Genomic DNA, 17,219 nt, shown 5'->3' on the forward strand with positions numbered 1-17,219 from the left:
GTTCGAGTCTCTGCCAGGCTGCAGCGAGACCTGCTTCTGCTTGTCCCACATAGACAGTTCTAAGGCTCTTGATGCGATTTGTGGAGCCTGGGCCCAGCCAGTTGATCAAGAGGTCGAGCTCCTGCTCTGCAGTTAGGTTGAGGTTGGCGATGGCGGCTTTGAAGGTTGCCTTCCAGGCTCTGTAGCTTTCCGCACGGTCATCAAATTTTGAGAGACTGGTGTTAATTAGCTCTCTGCTCACCATAAACCTGGCAAACTCAGACATATCTGATTTCTCACTGCTTGTTGCCATGACAACTTGTGATGCCCCTGGGGCGTATAGGCTGCGTGGCGTGAAAGGGTGAGATGCTTCCGGGTAGAATGATGTTGCTGCAGGGTTGAGCTGTGGTCTAGCCTCTGTAGATTCTGATGACTGCTGCTTGAGCTGTGGAGGTAGGTCAGGAAACACATGGTAGCCATCTTGCTGTAATAACTGTCCTTGAGAGGGTGCGTCTGGGCGACTGTTATTGGATTGCTCAGGTGCTGTGGGTGTCACTGGCACTGCAGGTAGAGCTGACTTGGAGGTTTCAGTGTTGTTGGCTTGGACAGTACTGCACACTGGGGGTGGTGCAGATAACTGTTTCAGTACGTAGTCGCTGGTGCGATCAGCTGGATCGTCTATCTCCTCTGGTGGTAAGCAGACTGAATCAGGGCCTTGGCTCAATGCTTGCTCAAGTAGTCTTACTTTTGCTAATGCGATTTCCTCTTCCCTCTCTGATTCAAGGATCTTTATTCGAGCCTCTGCTTCTGCCCTGGCAAGGACTTCTTTTTCGACGAAGGAACGCCTCACTTTGGATTGCTCTGCATTTATGCGGGCCTCTAGTAATCTGTCGCTCAGGGCGGAGCTTCTAGAGCATGATGATCTGTAGGACCGCGAGGAATGTTTGGATGAATGCGATCTGTGTGATCTAGTTTCTTGCAAATGAGAGATGCGGAGTTCCACTTTATCTTTAGCGTCCAGCACCATGGCGTCTCTTTGTCTGTCTATTGATTCTGCCTTGCACAATTCTGACGGGGCTTCTTCAATATTAGAGTCTTTTAGAAAGGTTATATACCTTGTGGACAGTCTCTTGTATCTTTCATGGGCTGCGTTCAGCCGCCCGACGGCAACTTGTAAACTGGTGGCATCGCCTGAGGAGGACTTAAATCCTGATATGAGGGAGGAAACTCGTTCCCATAGCTCTTCCAGGTTGTCACATAGCTCATCTTTCCTGGTGTGATAATTTTCTGTGATCTTCATAGTTGGTTTGAGAGAGCGCGTTGGTCGCGTGACTTGGTCTGCTGGAAGTGTGGTTTCTACCTCGAGCTCTTCATAATGATCAGTATCAGGTAGCATTTGTTTTGTTTCATCACTGGGGAACTGTACGAGGTCCTTTTCGGCCATTTTTATTTAAGGTGCGCTGTCTCTTTAAGAAAATGAACTTTTGAATTGGGGGCTGAAAATTGCTGTGCGGCTCAGATGAGGCACCCCGATGAGTTTCCCAAGGTGTTTTAAGTGAATAGCGGGGTTTTGGTTTGAGGGAGGCCCCGCGTGTGTGAACAGTCCTTATATCGTGCGAGCAAGGGTTAATATAGGATGTAGAAAGTGGCTTGGCGAGTAGTGGAGGACTTCCAGGCGAGAGTATATCTACTGCGGACACGCCGTGCTTCCCCTTAGGCTTATGGGACGTGCACTGTTGCCGGGCAGATTTGCTGGGAGTGGGCCTGTTGCAGGGGAGGTTCCTGAGTGTGGCGCTGGGCTCTGAGGGAACCTGTAGCCGGCATTGGACATTCAGACGGGTATTTACTGGGGTATAAGGCTTTAAGGCAGTTTTTGACTGTTCTGTCCCCACATGAAGGCGATTGAAGGTGTAACTGATAATGACTTTGTGACTGTCCTACCTTCGTATCCAAGCAGTGGAGCAGACCGGACCGGCAGATGCTCAGGTTAGATGGATCCAGACGTGGACATGAGGATGCAATCAAACGTGGGTTTATTTGATCCAGAGCAGTGACATACGGTGATGTAATACAGGAATACAGTAGATGCTGTGGTGTGGATGTCTTTCCTGAGGCTAACTGCTGAGGCTACTGCTGAGGCAACTGCTGAGGCAACTGCTGGTCAAAAACTGATGCCTTCACAAGCCAAGGTGTGTGTCTCCAGTCACAAAGGATGCAGCACTGAAAAAGGCTACAGGAAGTGACCAGGCCCAAGGCTGCTAAAACCACGCCCAGAGAAAACTTTATAGACAACGAACGAAGCGTGCAGCATACAAATTCCGGCCAGCAGATGGCAGCAGAGAACAATAGATTTAAACAACATAGGTAAAAACAAGAAATAATACAGTGCAGAAATTCAATATGAAAGGAACAGCACATACTGTACTATACTATACTGTACTATACTATTATATACTGTACTATACTGTACTATGCTGTACTATACTGTGCTGTACTATACTGTGCTGTACTATAATATACTGTACTATACTATGCTGTATAATACTGTACTATAAGATATTGTGCTGTACTATAATATACTGGACTCTACTGTGCTATACTTTGCTGTACTATACTATAATATACTGTACTATAATATACTATAATATACTATACAATAATATACTGTACTATAATATACTATACTGTAATATACTGTACTATAATATACTTTTCTTTGCCGTATTGTACTGAGATTACGGAGGTGCAATGAGGGGGATTATAGGGGCAGTTCTCTCTACTTTTCTTACTCCCCAGAATGTTTCCGGGGGTCAGTAAAGCGGGGTCCACACTTCTGGGGGGCGGGGCCATACTCTGCCCCATTGTACCGGCACCCCCTCTGCTGCAGCCAGGAGCCCAGGAGAGAAGTCCTCTGTCATCTGCGGAGCCCTGACCACAAGACGCATCTCTGCCCCCTGAGAGCCCTGTACACACATGAGGCGGCATCACTGCGGCGGGGAATGTGCGGGGACACGGAGCACTGGAGCCGGCAGGGAGCGGAGGCCGCCGCCTGTGTTACCCTCCCGGGCTCTCCGCGGCTCCAGCTCCTCCCCGCAGCGTCCAAGCAGCTTCCTGCGGCCCCACCTTGTGGGAAAGAGCCCTGGGATGGGGACGAGGGCCGGGAAGAGAGGGAACGAGCCCCCGCAGCGGAGCCATCGGGCCGGATCCAGCCGGATGTGCAGAACGTCAGGCAGAGCGGGAGGACTGTGGCGGAGATCCCGGGGCCTGCTCCGGCCTCCTCCGCCACAGACGGCGACACACGGTGAGGGGGGATGTCCGGGAGGAGGAAGGCGCGGAGAAGGCGGCCTCTCCTGTCCGGTTCTAGCCGCTAAAGGGCTCTTCTCCCGGGCAGGGAAGCACAAGGGGAGAGCGGAGCTGCAGCCGGGCTGAGAGGGGTGAAGGCGGGGCCTGTGTCCAGTGTCAGCCAATAGACGCGCAGGAGGCGGAGCTCGGCAGCCAATCACTGCGCAGCGCTGCACATATAAGAGGCGGTCCCGGCTCCGGCCTCAGTGTTTTCTCCAGGAGAAGTCTTTGTGTTTTCTCCCCACGTCTCACACGATGGCAGAGACCGCGCCAGCAGCCGCCGCTCCTCCTCCTCCCGCCGAAGCGGCCGCCAAGTCCAAGAAGCAGCCGAGGAAATCCGCCGCGGCAGCAGGGGGCGCCAAGAAAAGCAAGAAGCCGTCCGGTCCCAGCGTGTCCGAGCTCCTGGTCACAGCCGTGTCCGCCTCCAAGGAGCGCAGCGGGGTGTCTCTGGCCGCCCTGAAGAAGGCTCTGGCTGCCGGAGGATGCGATGTAGAGAAGAACAATAGCCGCATCAAGGTGGCCATCAGGGCTCTGGTCACCAAGGGGACCCTCACCCAGGTGAAGGGCAGCGGCGCCTCCGGCTCCTTCAAGCTCAACAAGAAGCAGCAGGAGACCAAGGACAAGGTGGCGGCCAAGAAGAAGCCGGCGGAGGCCAAGAAACCTGCAGCTACTGCGGCCAAGAAACCCGCTAAATCCCCGAAGAAGCCCAAGAAGGCTCCGGCCAAGAGCCCGAAAAAGGCTAAGAAACCAGCCGCGGCCAAGAAAGCAGCCAAGAGCCCCAAGAAGCCGAAGGCTGCCCCCAAGCCCAAGAAGCTGGCCAAGAGTCCGGCTAAGAAGGCGGCCAAACCCAAGGCTGCCAAGAGTCCGGCTAAGAAAGCGGCGAAACCCAAGAAGAGCGCGGCCAAGAAGTAACCGGCGCCGCCCGCACCTCTCCCCCAAAGGCTCTTCTCAGAGCCGCCACCTCCTCCTCAGACGAGCTCCACTCCGCCCTTCTGCCCTCGTTCTCCGCTCACAGCGGGCGGGGGCTCCGGCTCCTCTGCGGGAAGGGATAGGGGGCGGGTTAACCCTGTCAGCGCAGCTTTCTTCCGTCTAGTCTATCAGGGCCTCGCTGCTCGGCTGATAACCGCCCCTCACTGCGCCCCGCCCCCTGCTGGTAGTGATGCCGCCGCTGAGTGTACTGTCCGTGCAGGGGGGGTCGTGCGCTCTATCCCTGGACACCAGCGCAGCGATGGAGCCGCTCTTCTCCGCACAGTGACTACGGGACTGTTCTCCCCTTCTCCGGTGGGGAGCGGGAGAAGGCGGCCACTGACGGGTTAATACTGAGCAGGCTATGGGGGCGGGGCTATAGAACTAGTACCATGGCTTTTGAAATTCCCGCTCAATTAGAATTCAGCGGCCGTGGAGAAGCTCCGCCCCCGTCTCATCTGAATGGATGATGTGAGCCCCTCCTGCTCCGCCCCCCCCTGGCTCGAATGAATGTAAATGAGCCCTGCTGCTCCGCCCACCGGCTCGGCTGATTAGATGGCTGTGAGCCCCGCCCCTCTTGCTGCTCCGCCCCCCGCTCTTCTCAGAGCCCCCACCTTCTCTAGGACGGAGCTGCCGCATTGTGTGAATACATGGAAGCCTCATGTCCGAGGCGGATTATTCCCTCATTATAGACCACTGATCGGGAGGATGAGGGGAGTAGTGATCGTATACTCGGGAGGATGAGGGGAGTAGTGATCGTATACTCGGGAGGATGAGGGGGAGTAGTGATTGGACACTGAGGAGGAGCAGGATGTAGTGAAGGACGAGCGGCTGGATGGGTCCACAGAGCCGGGCACTCGGGGATACACCGGTGCTATGGGGGCGGGGATAGGATTGGAGCTCAGGACATGGCGGAGAATGCGGGGACGTCTGTGACAAAGAGACGGAAGGGAAGAGCAGGGAGTACGGGCAGACATTGCTGCTGTAGAGGGTTTGGCCGCTGAATTCTAACCGCACTGTAATTGAGCGGGAATTTCAAAAGCCAGAGATCAGCCAATCACTGTAAAGCACTTGTCCTATAGCTCCGCCCCCAGCAGCGCTGAGTGGAGATGGGGGGGGGGGGGGGGGGGGGGAGGGAGGATGGAGGCGGTTATCGGTCACGTTCAGCGAGTCCCTGATAGACGGGGGGAGATACAGAGAGTGCTTTTAGAATAAAGGAACTGCTCTTACTGATCAGAGCGCTGAAAGGGTTAACCCGCCTCCTGTGAGCAGAGGTGGAGAATGAAGGGCGGAGTGGAGCTCGTCTCTGGAGGAGGTGGTGGCTCTGAGAAGAGCCTTTGTTAGGTGCGGGGCGCAGATCTAAGCCCTCTCCCCTCGGATCCTGCGGGCCAGCTGGATATCCTTGGGCATGATGGTGACCCGCTTGGCGTGGATGGCGCAGAGGTTGGTGTCCTCGAAGAGCCCGACCAGGTAAGCCTCGCTGGCCTCCTGCAGGGCCATGACGGCCGAGCTCTGGAAGCGAAGGTCGGTCTTGAAGTCCTGGGCGATCTCTCTCACCAGGCGCTGGAAGGGCAGCTTCCGGATGAGCAGCTCGGTGGACTTCTGGTAGCGCCGGATCTCCCGGAGAGCGACGGTCCCGGGCCGGTAGCGGTGAGGCTTCTTGACTCCGCCAGTGGCGGGGGCGCTCTTCCTGGCGGCCTTAGTGGCCAGCTGCTTGCGGGGAGCTTTCCCGCCGGTGGACTTACGGGCTGTCTGCTTGGTTCTGGCCATGGCTCTGCAGAGATCTGTACACAGCAAGAGAGTGAGGTGAGGAACGGACCGTGCAGATCATTTATACTACCGACCTCGTCCTCATTGGCTCATGTAAACCACACCCCTACATCCCTATTGGTTTATTCGTACAGTGATGTGCCCGCCAATCATCGTTCACAAGAGGTGGAGCCCAAGCGGAAGAAGAGGTGGAGCTACAGAATAAGTATGTTACAGTGATTGCTGCTGTAGAGGGTTCGTCCCCTGAGATCAGCCAATGTCTGCCCGTACTGGCAGCAGGTCAGGAGCGGCAAGTGCCCCTGTGTGTAATGGACTGCTCCTCCACGGCCGCTGGATTCTGACCGGACTGTAATTGAGCGGGAATTTCAAAAGCCAGAGATCAGCCAATCACTGTAAAGCACTTGTTCTATAGCTCCGCCCCTTCTCCAGCTCTCTGCGCTGGTGTCCGGGGATAGAGCGCACGGCGGGGCTCACATCCATCCATTAGCAGATCACTACTGCCCTCATTCTCCTCACTGGCTGACCACTACTCCCCTAATCATCCTCAGTACCATATAACTACTTCACTCATTCTCCTCATTGCCCAACTTCTCTCTGGCCGATCATTCCTCCCCCTCACTGTCTGATCACTACTCCCCCATCCTTCTCTTTGGCCGATCACTACTCCCCCCATCCTCCTCACTGTCTGATCACTACTCCCCCATCCTTCTCTCTGGCCGATCACTACTCCCCTCATCCTCCCGAGTATACGATCACTACTCCCCCCATCCTCCTCTCTGGCCGATCACTACTCCCCTCATCCTCCCGAGTATACGATCACTACTCCCCCATCCTTCTCTTTGGCCGATCACTACTCCCCCCTCCCATCCTCCTCACTGGCCGATCACTACTCCCCCCTCCCATCCTCCTCACTGGCCGATCACTACTCCCCCCATCCTCCCGATCAGTGGTCTATAATGAGGGAATAATCCGCCTCGGACATGAGGCTTCCATGTATTCACACAATGCGGCAGCTCCGTCCTAGGGAAGGTGGGGGCTCTGAGAAGGGGAGGAGCAGGAGGAGGGGCGGGGCTCACATACATCCATTCAGAAGAGCCGGGGGCGGAGCAACAGGAGAGGCGTGGCTCCAGGAGAGGCGTGTCTCACATCCATCCATTCAGCAGAGCTGGGGGCGGAGCAACAGGAGAGGCGGGGCTCACATACATCCTTTCAGCTGAGCCGGGGGACGGAGCAGCAAGAAGGGAGGGGCTCACATCCATTCATAGATCTGAGTCGGAGGGCGGAGCAGCAGGAGGGGCTGGGCTCATAGCCATCTATTCTGCTAAACCGGGGGGCGGAGCAGAACTCACATCCATCCATTCAGATGAGCCGGGGGCGGAGCAGTAGGGCGGGCAGGGCTCGCATCCATTCAGCTGAGGCGGGGCTAACATCTCTCTTCCGTCTATCAGGGCCTCGCTGCTCGGCTGATAACCGCCCCGCCCCTCACTGCGCGCCGCCCCCTGCTGGTAGTGATGCCGCCGCTGAGTGTACTGTGCGTGCAGGGGGGTCGTGCGCTCTATCCCTGGACACCAGCGCAGCGATGGAGCCGCTCTTCTCCGCACAGTGAATACGGGACTGTTCTCCCCTTCTCCGGTGGGGGGCGGGAGAAGGCGGCCACTGACAGGTTAATACTGAGCAGGCTATGGGGGCGGGGCTATAGAACTAGTACGTTACAGTGATTGGCTGATCTCTGGCTTTTGAAATTCCCGTCAGCGGCTGTGGAGGAGCAGTCCATTAAACACAGGGGACGAACCCTCTACAGCAGTAATGTCTGCCCGTTCTCGCAGCAGGTCAGGAGCGGTAAGTGCCCCTGTGTGTAATGGACTGCTCCTCCACGGCCGCTGAATTCTGACCGGACTGTAATTGAGCGGGAATTTCAAAAGCCAGAGATCAGCCAATCACTGTAAAGCACTTGTTCTATAGCTCCGCCCCCTTCTACAGCTCTGCGCTGGTGTCCGGGGATAGAGCGCACGGCGGGGCTCACATCATCCATTAGCAGATCACTACTGCCCTCATCCTCCTCACTGGCTGACCACTACTCCCCTCATCATCCTCAGTACCATATAACTACTTCACTCATTCTCCTCATTGCCCAACTGCTCTCTGGCCGATCGCTACTCCCCTCATCCTCCCGAGTATACGATCACTACTCCCCCCATCCTCCCGATCAGTGGTCTATAATGAGGGAATAATCCGCCTCGGACATGAGGCTTCCATGTATTCACACAATGCGGCAGCTCCGTCCTAGAGAAGGTGGGGGGGAGGGGGAGGAGAAGGAGGAGGGGCTCACATCATCCATTCAGCTGAGCCGGGGGCGGAGCTTCTCCACGGCCGCTGAATTCTTACATCACATCCTAAACATTACAGCCTCCATATTACATCACAGCCTCCATATTCTATTATCAACCTCAACAACATATTACAGCCTCTACATTAGATTATAGCCTCCACATTATTTTACAGCCTAAATATTACCAGCCTCCGTATTAACGGCCTCTACATTAGTCTCCATGTTAAATTACCAGCCTCCACATTATATTACAGCCTCCATATTACCGGCCTCTACATTACATCAGGGCCTAAACATTACAGCCTCCATATTACATCACAGCCTCTACATTATATTACAGCCTTCATATTACCAGCCTCTGCATTACATTAAAGCCTTCAAATTATATTACAGCCTCCATATTACCAGCCTCCATATTATATTATCAACCTCAACAACATATTACAGCCTCTACATTATTTTACAGCCTAAATATTACCAGCCTCCATGTTATATTACAGCCTCCGTATTAACGGCCTCTACATTACAGTCTCCATGTTAAATTACCGGCCTCCACATTATATTACAGACTCCATATTACCGGCCTCTACATTACATCAGGGCCTAAACATTATATTACAGCCTCCATATTACATCACAGCCTTTACATTATATTACAGCCTCCATATTACATTATATTACAGCCTCCATACTACCAGCCTCCACATTACATCACAGCCTTATTACCAGCCTCTGCTTTACATTACAGACTCCAAATTATATTACAGCCTCCACATTACATTAGACTCCATATTACATTACAGACTCCATATTACCGTCCTCTACATTACATCACAGCCTAAACATTATGTAACAGCCTCCATATATTCAGTCTCCAGATAACATCACAGCCTCCATATAAGTAGTCTCTACATTACATTGTAGCCTCCATACTACCAGCCTCCTCCACATTATATTACAGCCTTTATATTACTGGCCTCTACATTACAACAGGGCCTAAACATTACAGCCTCCACATTATATGAAAGCCTCTTATTACTAGCCTCTACATTACATTACAGCCTCCATATTACTATCCTCTACATAACAGCCTCCATACTACCAGCCTCCACATTACATTATATTACAGCCTCCATACTACCAGCCTCCACATTACATCACAGCCTTAATATTACCAGCCTCTGCATTACAGCCTCCATATTACATTACCAGACTCCACATTATATTGCAGACTCCATATTACCGCCCTCTACATTACATCACAGCCTAAAAATTATGTTACAGCCTCCATATATTGTCTCCAGATTACATCACAGCTTCCATATAACTAGCCTCTACATTACAGCCTCCATACTACCAGCCTCCACATTATATTACAGCCTCCATATTAGCGGCCTCTACATTACATCACAGCTTAAACATTGTCACAGCCTCTATATTAATTGACAGCCTCCGTATTACCAGCCTCTACATTACAGCCTCCCTACTACCAGCCTCTATTTTGTATAATCAATCTCAACATTATATTACAGCCTTCATATTTTCAGCCTCTACATTACATTATAGCCTCCATATTATATTGCAGCCTTTATATTAACAGCCTCCACATTATATTGCAGACTCCATATTACCGCCCTCTACATTACATCACAGCCTAAACATTATGTTACAGCCTCCATATATTCAGTCTCCAGATTACATCACAGCCTCCATATAACTAGCCTCTACATTATATTACAGCCTCCATATTAGCAGCCTCTACATTACATCACAGCTTAAACATTGTTACAGCCTCCCTACCAGCCTCCATTTTGTATAATCAATCTCAACATTATATTACAGCCTTCATATTTTCAGCCTCTACATTACATTATAGCCTCCATATTATATTGCAGCCTTTATATTACCAGCCTCCACATTATATTACAGACTCCATATTACCGTCATCTACATTACATCACAGCATAAACATTATGTTACAACCTCCATAATTTCAGCCTCTACATTACATTACAGCCTAAACATTATGTCACAGCCTCCATATTTTCAGCATCAAGATTACATCACAGCCTCCACATTATATGACAGCCTCCATACTACCAGCCTCCACATGATATTACAGGCTTCATATTACCAGCCTCTGCATTACAGGCTCAAAATTATATTACAGTCTCTGCATTACAATACAGCCTCTATATTACATTACCGGCCTGCACATTATATTACAGCCTCCGTATTACCGGCCTCTACATTACATCACAGCTTAAACATTATGTTACAGCCTCCACATTACATCACAGCCTCAACATTGACAGCCTCCATATTACCAGCCTGTAAATTACATTATATCCTCCGCATTATATTAAAGCCTCTATATTATCAACCTTAACATTATATAACAGCCTTCATATTTACAGCCTCCACATTACATTATAGCCTCAATATTCTATTACAGCCTCCACATTACATTACAGCCTCCATATTATATTACAGCCTACACATTATATTACCACTACTCCCCTTATCCTCCCCAGTGCCCAATCACCACTCCCCTCATTAATAGCAGATCACTACTGCCCTCATCCTCCTCACTGGCTGACCACTACTCCCCTCATCATCCTCAATACCATATAACTACTTCCCTCATTCTCCTTATTGCCCAATCACTACTCCCCTCATCCTCCTCTCTGGCAGATCACTACTCCCCTCATCCTCCTCTCTAGCAGATCACTACTCCCCTCATCATGCTCAGCACCATATAACTACTTCACTCATTCTCCTTATTGCCCAATCACTACTCCCCTCATCCTCCTCAGTACCATATAACTACTCCCCTCATACTTAGTGCCCGATCACTACTCCCCTCATCATCCTCAATACCATATAACTACTTCCCTCATACTTAGTGCCCGATCACTACTCCCCTCATCCTCCTCTCTGGCAGATCACTACTCCCCTCATCATCCTCAGCACCATATAACTACTTCACTCATTCTCCTTATTGCCCAATCACTACTCCCCTCATCCTCCTCAGTACCATATAACTACTCCCCTCATACTTAGTGCCCGATCACTACTCCCCTCATCCTCCTCTCTGGCAGATCACTACTCCCCTCATCCTCCTCAATAGCATATAACTACTTCCCTCATACTTAGTGCCCGATCACTACTCCCCTCATCCTCCTCAGTACCATATAACTACTCCCCTCATACTTAGTGCCCGATCACTACTCCCCTCATCCTCCTCTCTGGCAGATCACTGCTCCCCTCATCCTCCTCAATAGCATATAACTACTTCCCTCATCCTTAGTGCCCGATCACTACTCCCCTCATCCTCCTCAGTACCATATAACTACTCCCCTCATACTTAGTGCCTGATCACTACTCCCCTCATCCTCCTCTCTAGCAGATCACTACTCCCCTCATCATGCTCAGCACCATATAACTACTTCACTCATTCTCCTTATTGCCCAATCACTACTCCCCTCATCCTCCTCAGTACCATATAACTACTCCCCTCATACTTAGTGCCCGATCACTACTCCCCTCATCATCCTCAATACCATATAACTACTTCCCTCATACTTAGTGCCCGATCACTACTCCCCTCATCCTCCTCTCTGGCAGATCACTACTCCCCTCATCATCCTCAGCACCATATAACTACTTCACTCATTCTCCTTATTGCCCAATCACTACTCCCCTCATCCTCCTCAGTACCATATAACTACTCCCCTCATACTTAGTGCCCGATCACTACTCCCCTCATCCTCCTCTCTGGCAGATCACTACTCCCCTCATCCTCCTCAATAGCATATAACTACTTCCCTCATACTTAGTGCCCGATCACTACTCCCCTCATCCTCCTCAGTACCATATAACTACTCCCCTCATACTTAGTGCCCGATCACTACTCCCCTCATCCTCCTCTCTGGCAGATCACTGCTCCCCTCATCCTCCTCAATAGCATATAACTACTTCCCTCATCCTTAGTGCCCGATCACTACTCCCCTCATCCTCCTCAGTACCATATAACTACTCCCCTCATACTTAGTGCCTGATCACTACTCCCCTCATCCTCCTCTCTGGCAGATCACTGCTCCCCTTATACACTTCAGCTGAGCTCTGCTCCCGCTATGAATGGCTGCGGATCAGCGAGCTGTGCGGCTGCACAGTGCAGGGCGGGAGGACGAGGCTCCGCTCCTACGGGCACATAACGGCTGAGGGGGTCCAGAGCTCTGCTCCTATTGGCTGGAAGAGCTCAGGATCTCGTCGCTCATTTGAATTTCCCGCCTATAGTCCCCAACTGCAAATGAGCTGCTGATCTACAGGAGGAGCCGGTCATGTGACCTGTACGCGCGTCATAAACCACGCCCAGCGCCGCTCATTGGCTTCTTCACGAGTCTTGTCTCCGTTGGAGGCTTCTAATCCACCCAATGAGCGGCGCTGGGGGCGGAGCAGCAGCCTATAAAGGCGGCAGGAGGCGGCTCCTCCGGATCACACACATCAGAGTCTTCCTCACTGTTCTGTGCTCTGCTGTAGAGAACGATGTCTGGACGCGGCAAACAAGGAGGCAAAGTGCGGGCTAAGGCCAAGACCCGCTCCTCCCGGGCAGGGCTCCAGTTCCCGGTCGGCCGAGTGCACAGGCTCCTCCGCAAGGGCAACTACGCCCAGAGGGTGGGCGCCGGCGCTCCCGTCTACTTGGCCGCTGTGCTCGAGTATCTCACCGCCGAGATCCTGGAGCTGGCCGGCAATGCCGCCCGCGACAACAAGAAGACCCGCATCATCCCCCGCCACCTGCAGCTGGCCGTGCGCAACGACGAGGAGCTCAACAAGCTGCTGGGCGGCGTCACCATCGCCCAGGGAGGCGTCCTGCCCAACATCCAGGCCGTGCTGCTGCCCAAGAAGACCGAGAGCACCAAGTCGGCCAAGAGCAAGTGAGCCCGGCTCTGCTGCTGCTGCTGTGCCCCCCGGAACCAAAGGCTCTTCTAAGAGCCCCCCACATGGTCTGTACGACTGAGCTGGCGATGCCGCTGATCTCCGCTGTGGAGGAGGCGTCACACAGGGCCACTTACCGCTCCTGACTAGAGATGGGAAGTTTGGATCTTTGGCTTCAGTTGGTGACAAGTGACCCGGAGCCGGATAGGTAATAAGTGTTCGATCAGTGGTGACCGGACTGAGGACTAGGAAGGGGGGGGCTGGGGGCCCTGATCTGGGCATTATACTGAGTGGGGGGCTGGGGGCCCTGATCTGGGCATTATACTGAGTGGGGGGCCCTGATCTGGGCATTATACTGAGTGGGGGGCTGGGGGTCCTGATCTGGGCATTATACTGAGTGGGGGGGCTGGGGGCCCTGATCTGGGCTTTATACTGCTGCAGCCGGTCAGAGACTCCGTGTATTGTTCTAGAAGTCGGATCATTGGATTCTTAGCCTCAGTGCACGACTCCCTGGACCGTGTGCGCCTCCGCTCTGATTGGCTGCTGGCCTCCCCTCCTCCGACATGAATCGGACATCACCGCTCCTGACCTGCTGCGAGTCCGGGCAGACATTGCTGCTGTAGAAGGTTTGTCCGCTGAATTCTAACCGCACTGTAATTGAGCGGGAATTTCAAAAGCCAGAGATCAGCCAATCACTGTAAAGCACTTGTCCTATAGCTCCGCCCCCAGCAGCGCTGAGTGGAGATGGAGGGGGGCAGGGAGGATGGAGGCGGTTATCGGTCACGGTCAGCGAGTCCCTGATAGACGGGGGAGATACAGAGAGCGCTTTTAGAATAAAGGAACTGCTCTTACTAATTAGAGCGCTGAAAGGGTTAACCCGCCTCCTGTGAGCAGAGGAGGAGAATGGAGGGCGGAGTGGAGCTCGTCTCTGGAGGAGGTGGTGGCTCTGAGAAGAGCCTTTGTTGGGTGCGGGGCGCAGATCTAAGCCCTCTCCCCTCGGATCCTGCGGGCCAGCTGGATATCCTTGAGCAGCTCGGTGGACTTCTGGTAGCGCCGGATCTCCCGGAGAGCGACGGTCCCGGGCCGGTAGCGGTGAGGCTTCTTGACTCCGCCAGTGGCGGGGGCGCTCTTCCTGGCGGCCTTAGTGGCCAGCTGCTTGCGGGGAGCTTTCCCGCCGGTGGACTTACGTCCCCTGTGTGTAATGGACTGCTCCTCCACGGCCGCTGGATTCTGACCGGACTGTAATTGGGCGGGAATTTCAAATGCCAAGGTGCTAGTTCTATAGCCCCGCCCCCATAGCCTGCTCAGTATTAACCCGTCAGTGGCCGCCTTCTCCCGCTCCCCACCGGAGAAGGGGAGAACAGTCCCGTATTCACTGTGCGGAGAAGAGCGGCTCCATCGCTGCGCTGGTGTCCAGGGATAGAGCGCACGACCCCCCTGCACGCACAGTACACTCAGCGGCGGCATCACTACCAGCAGAGGGCGGGGCGCAGTGAGGGGCGGTTATCAGCCGAGCAGCGAGGCCGTGATAGACGGAAGAGAGATGTTAGCCCCGCCTCAGCTGAATGGATGCGAGCCCTGCCCGCCCTACTGCTCCGCCCCCGGCTCATCTGAATGGATGGATGTGAGTTCTGCTCCGCCCCCCGGTTTAGCAGAATAGATGGCTATGAGCCCAGCCCCTCCTGCTGCTCCGCCCTCCGACTCAGATCTATGAATGGATGTGAGCCCCTCCCTTCTTGCTGCTCCGTCCCCCGGCTCAGCTGAAAGGATGTATGTGAGCCCCGCCTCTCCTGTTGCTCCGCCCCCAGCTCTGCTGAATGGATGGATGTGAGACACGCCTCTCCTGGAGCCACGCCTCTCCTGTTGCTCCGCCCCCGGCTCTTCTGAATGGATGTATGTGAGCCCCGCCTCTCCTGTTGCTCCGCTGAATGGATGTATGTGAGCCCCGCCCCTCTATTTGCTCCGCCCCCGGCTCAGCTGAATGGATGTGAGGCTGCCAATTAGGAGAAGCGGAGACACCACGTGACCCTCTCCTCCAGTAGATCGGCGCGCAGTCAGCAGCAGCTCATTTGCATGGCCCGTGTATAAATACCGCCGCGGTGGCAGGATGAGAACAGACGAGATTTTGTCTTCAGTCAGAATGCCCGATCCCGCCAAGTCCGCCCCAGCGCCCAAGAAGGGCTCCAAGAAAGCCGTCACCAAGGTCCAGAAGAAGGACGGCAAGAAGCGGAGGAAGAGCAGGAAGGAGAGCTATGCCATCTACGTCTACAAGGTGCTGAAGCAGGTCCACCCCGACACCGGCATCTCCTCCAAGGCCATGGGCATCATGAACTCCTTCGTCAACGACATCTTCGAGCGCATCGCAGGGGAAGCCTCCCGCCTGGCTCACTACAACAAGCGCTCCACCATCACCTCCCGGGAGATCCAGACCGCCGTGCGCCTGCTGCTGCCCGGAGAGCTGGCCAAGCACGCCGTCTCCGAGGGCACCAAGGCCGTCACCAAGTACACCAGCGCCAAGTGAGCGCCGCCCCCGCTCTCCGGACCCAAAGGCTCTTCTCAGAGCCCCCACCCTGTCTCCAGCGGAGCTGCTCCCGGGTCTCCCCGTTGTTCTCACAGTGGCTGCGGTTTTCCTCCCTGTCAGCTAGATGAGATGCGGTAACGCTATCGGAAGTTACAATACAAGCTCCCCTCATCCTTCTCCTCCATGCCCGATCACTACTCCCATCATCCTCCTCCTCCATGCCCGATCACTACTCCCATCATCCTTCTCCTCAGTGTGGCGCTCCCTGGGGAGAGGCTGTGCGGCCGCTCAGTGCAGGACAGGAGGACGAGGCTCCTACGGGCACATAACGGCTGCGGGGTCCAGAGCTCTGCTCCTATTGGCTGGGAGAGCTCAGGATCTCGTCCCTCATTTGAATTTCCCGCCTATAGGAGCCGGTCATGTGACCTGTACCAGCGCCGCTCATTGGCGGAACGGATTAACCCCTCGGTCTCCGAGCACAGCTCGTCTCGTAGCTGCGGTGGAGAACACCCGGGGCTCGGGATTTACACAGATTATTGGGGGGTTTCTGTAATGTAGACCTCCGGCTGTACTGAGCACAGGGCGCCGCTGATCTCCTGATGGGCGGGCGGTGTTAACCCCTCAGTGGCATTGTAGCTCCTCCCCGGGAAGATGTGGGCGGCTCTGAGAAGAGCCTTTGTGCTGTGAGGACGGAGGAGGCGGCGGCAGCATTAACCCCCGAAGCCGTAGAGAGTGCGGCCCTGGCGCTTGAGCGCGTAGACCACGTCCATGGCGGTGACGGTCTTCCTCTTGGCGTGCTCGGTGTAGGTGACGGCGTCCCGGATGACGTTCTCCAGGAAGACTTTCAGCACCCCGCGAGTCTCCTCATAGATGAGGCCGGAGATGCGCTTGACGCCTCCCCTGCGAGCTAGGCGGCGGATGGCAGGCTTGGTGATGCCCTGGATGTTATCACGGAGCACCTTCCTGTGCCGCTTGGCGCCGCCTTTCCCGAGCCCTTTCCCTCCTTTACCGCGACCAGACATCTTCTAGGTGTGAGGAGCAGAGAGCAGTGACTGCTCAGCCCAGAGCCCTCCTTTATATGGAGCATGGGCGGACCTGAAAGAGAACTGGGGGCGGGGCTGTTCCTGAACTCCAGGCCCCGCCCTCCACCTCTGATTGGCTGAGCTCAGAAGTGCTGGTGGTTTTCATTTTCCAGCCTCCATGTTACCAGCCTGTAAATTACATCATATCCTTCACATTAAAATAAAGTCTCTATATTATATTATCAACCTCCACATTATATTACAGCCTCCATACTACCAGCCTCCACATTCTATTACAGCCTCTGCATTACATTATAGCCTCCACCTTACATTACAGCCTCCATATTACATC

General features: G+C 53.9%; 4 protein-coding genes across 4 annotated transcripts; 3 read left to right on the forward strand and 1 right to left on the reverse strand.

The window, feature by feature from the left end:
- Positions 1-3,576: 3,576 nt before the first annotated feature.
- On the forward strand, positions 3,577-4,233 carry LOC120982992 (histone H1A-like). The gene has a single exon (XM_040413102.1). The coding sequence runs from the start codon at positions 3,577-3,579 to the stop codon at positions 4,231-4,233; it is 657 nt and encodes a 218-aa protein (XP_040269036.1).
- A 1,407-nt stretch (positions 4,234-5,640) lies between these two features.
- Positions 5,641-16,867, reverse strand: LOC120982991 (histone H3-like). Its single transcript, XM_040413101.1, has 4 exons — positions 16,582-16,867; positions 14,432-14,456; positions 13,866-13,880; positions 5,641-6,061 (listed from the first exon to the last, which is right to left on the reverse strand). The coding sequence occupies exons 1-4, from the start codon at positions 16,865-16,867 to the stop codon at positions 5,647-5,649; spliced, it is 741 nt and encodes a 246-aa protein (XP_040269035.1). The 3' UTR covers positions 5,641-5,646.
- On the forward strand, positions 12,933-13,333 carry LOC120982993 (histone H2A type 1-like). Its single transcript, XM_040413103.1, has one exon. The coding sequence runs from the start codon at positions 12,935-12,937 to the stop codon at positions 13,325-13,327; it is 393 nt and encodes a 130-aa protein (XP_040269037.1). The 5' UTR covers positions 12,933-12,934; the 3' UTR covers positions 13,328-13,333.
- Positions 15,446-15,924, forward strand: LOC120982994 (histone H2B type 2-F). The gene has a single exon (XM_040413104.1). The coding sequence runs from the start codon at positions 15,465-15,467 to the stop codon at positions 15,843-15,845; it is 381 nt and encodes a 126-aa protein (XP_040269038.1). The 5' UTR covers positions 15,446-15,464; the 3' UTR covers positions 15,846-15,924.
- Positions 16,868-17,219: the final 352 nt, after the last annotated feature.

The sequence above is a fragment of the Bufo bufo genome (genome assembly GCF_905171765.1).
Source record: "Bufo bufo chromosome 8 unlocalized genomic scaffold, aBufBuf1.1 SUPER_8_unloc_2, whole genome shotgun sequence".
Lineage (NCBI taxonomy): Eukaryota > Metazoa > Chordata > Amphibia > Anura > Bufonidae > Bufo > Bufo bufo.

What these genes read in the sequence shown, in the direction of transcription:
- LOC120982993 (XM_040413103.1), top strand. Translation starts at nt 12,935, where the DNA reads ATGTCTGGACGCGGCAAACAAGGAGGCAAAGTGCGGGCTAAGGCCAAG.
- LOC120982991 (XM_040413101.1), bottom strand. Translation starts at nt 16,867, where the DNA reads ATGTCTGGTCGCGGTAAAGGAGGGAAAGGGCTCGGGAAAGGCGGCGCC. An exon ending in CGCGCTCAAGCGCCAGGGCC is followed by an intron (nt 14,457 to 16,581) that starts GCACTCTCTACG and finishes TAAGGCCGCCAG; the next exon opens with GAAGAGCGCCCCCGCCACTG.
- LOC120982994 (XM_040413104.1), top strand. Translation starts at nt 15,465, where the DNA reads ATGCCCGATCCCGCCAAGTCCGCCCCAGCGCCCAAGAAGGGCTCCAAG.
- LOC120982992 (XM_040413102.1), top strand. Translation starts at nt 3,577, where the DNA reads ATGGCAGAGACCGCGCCAGCAGCCGCCGCTCCTCCTCCTCCCGCCGAA.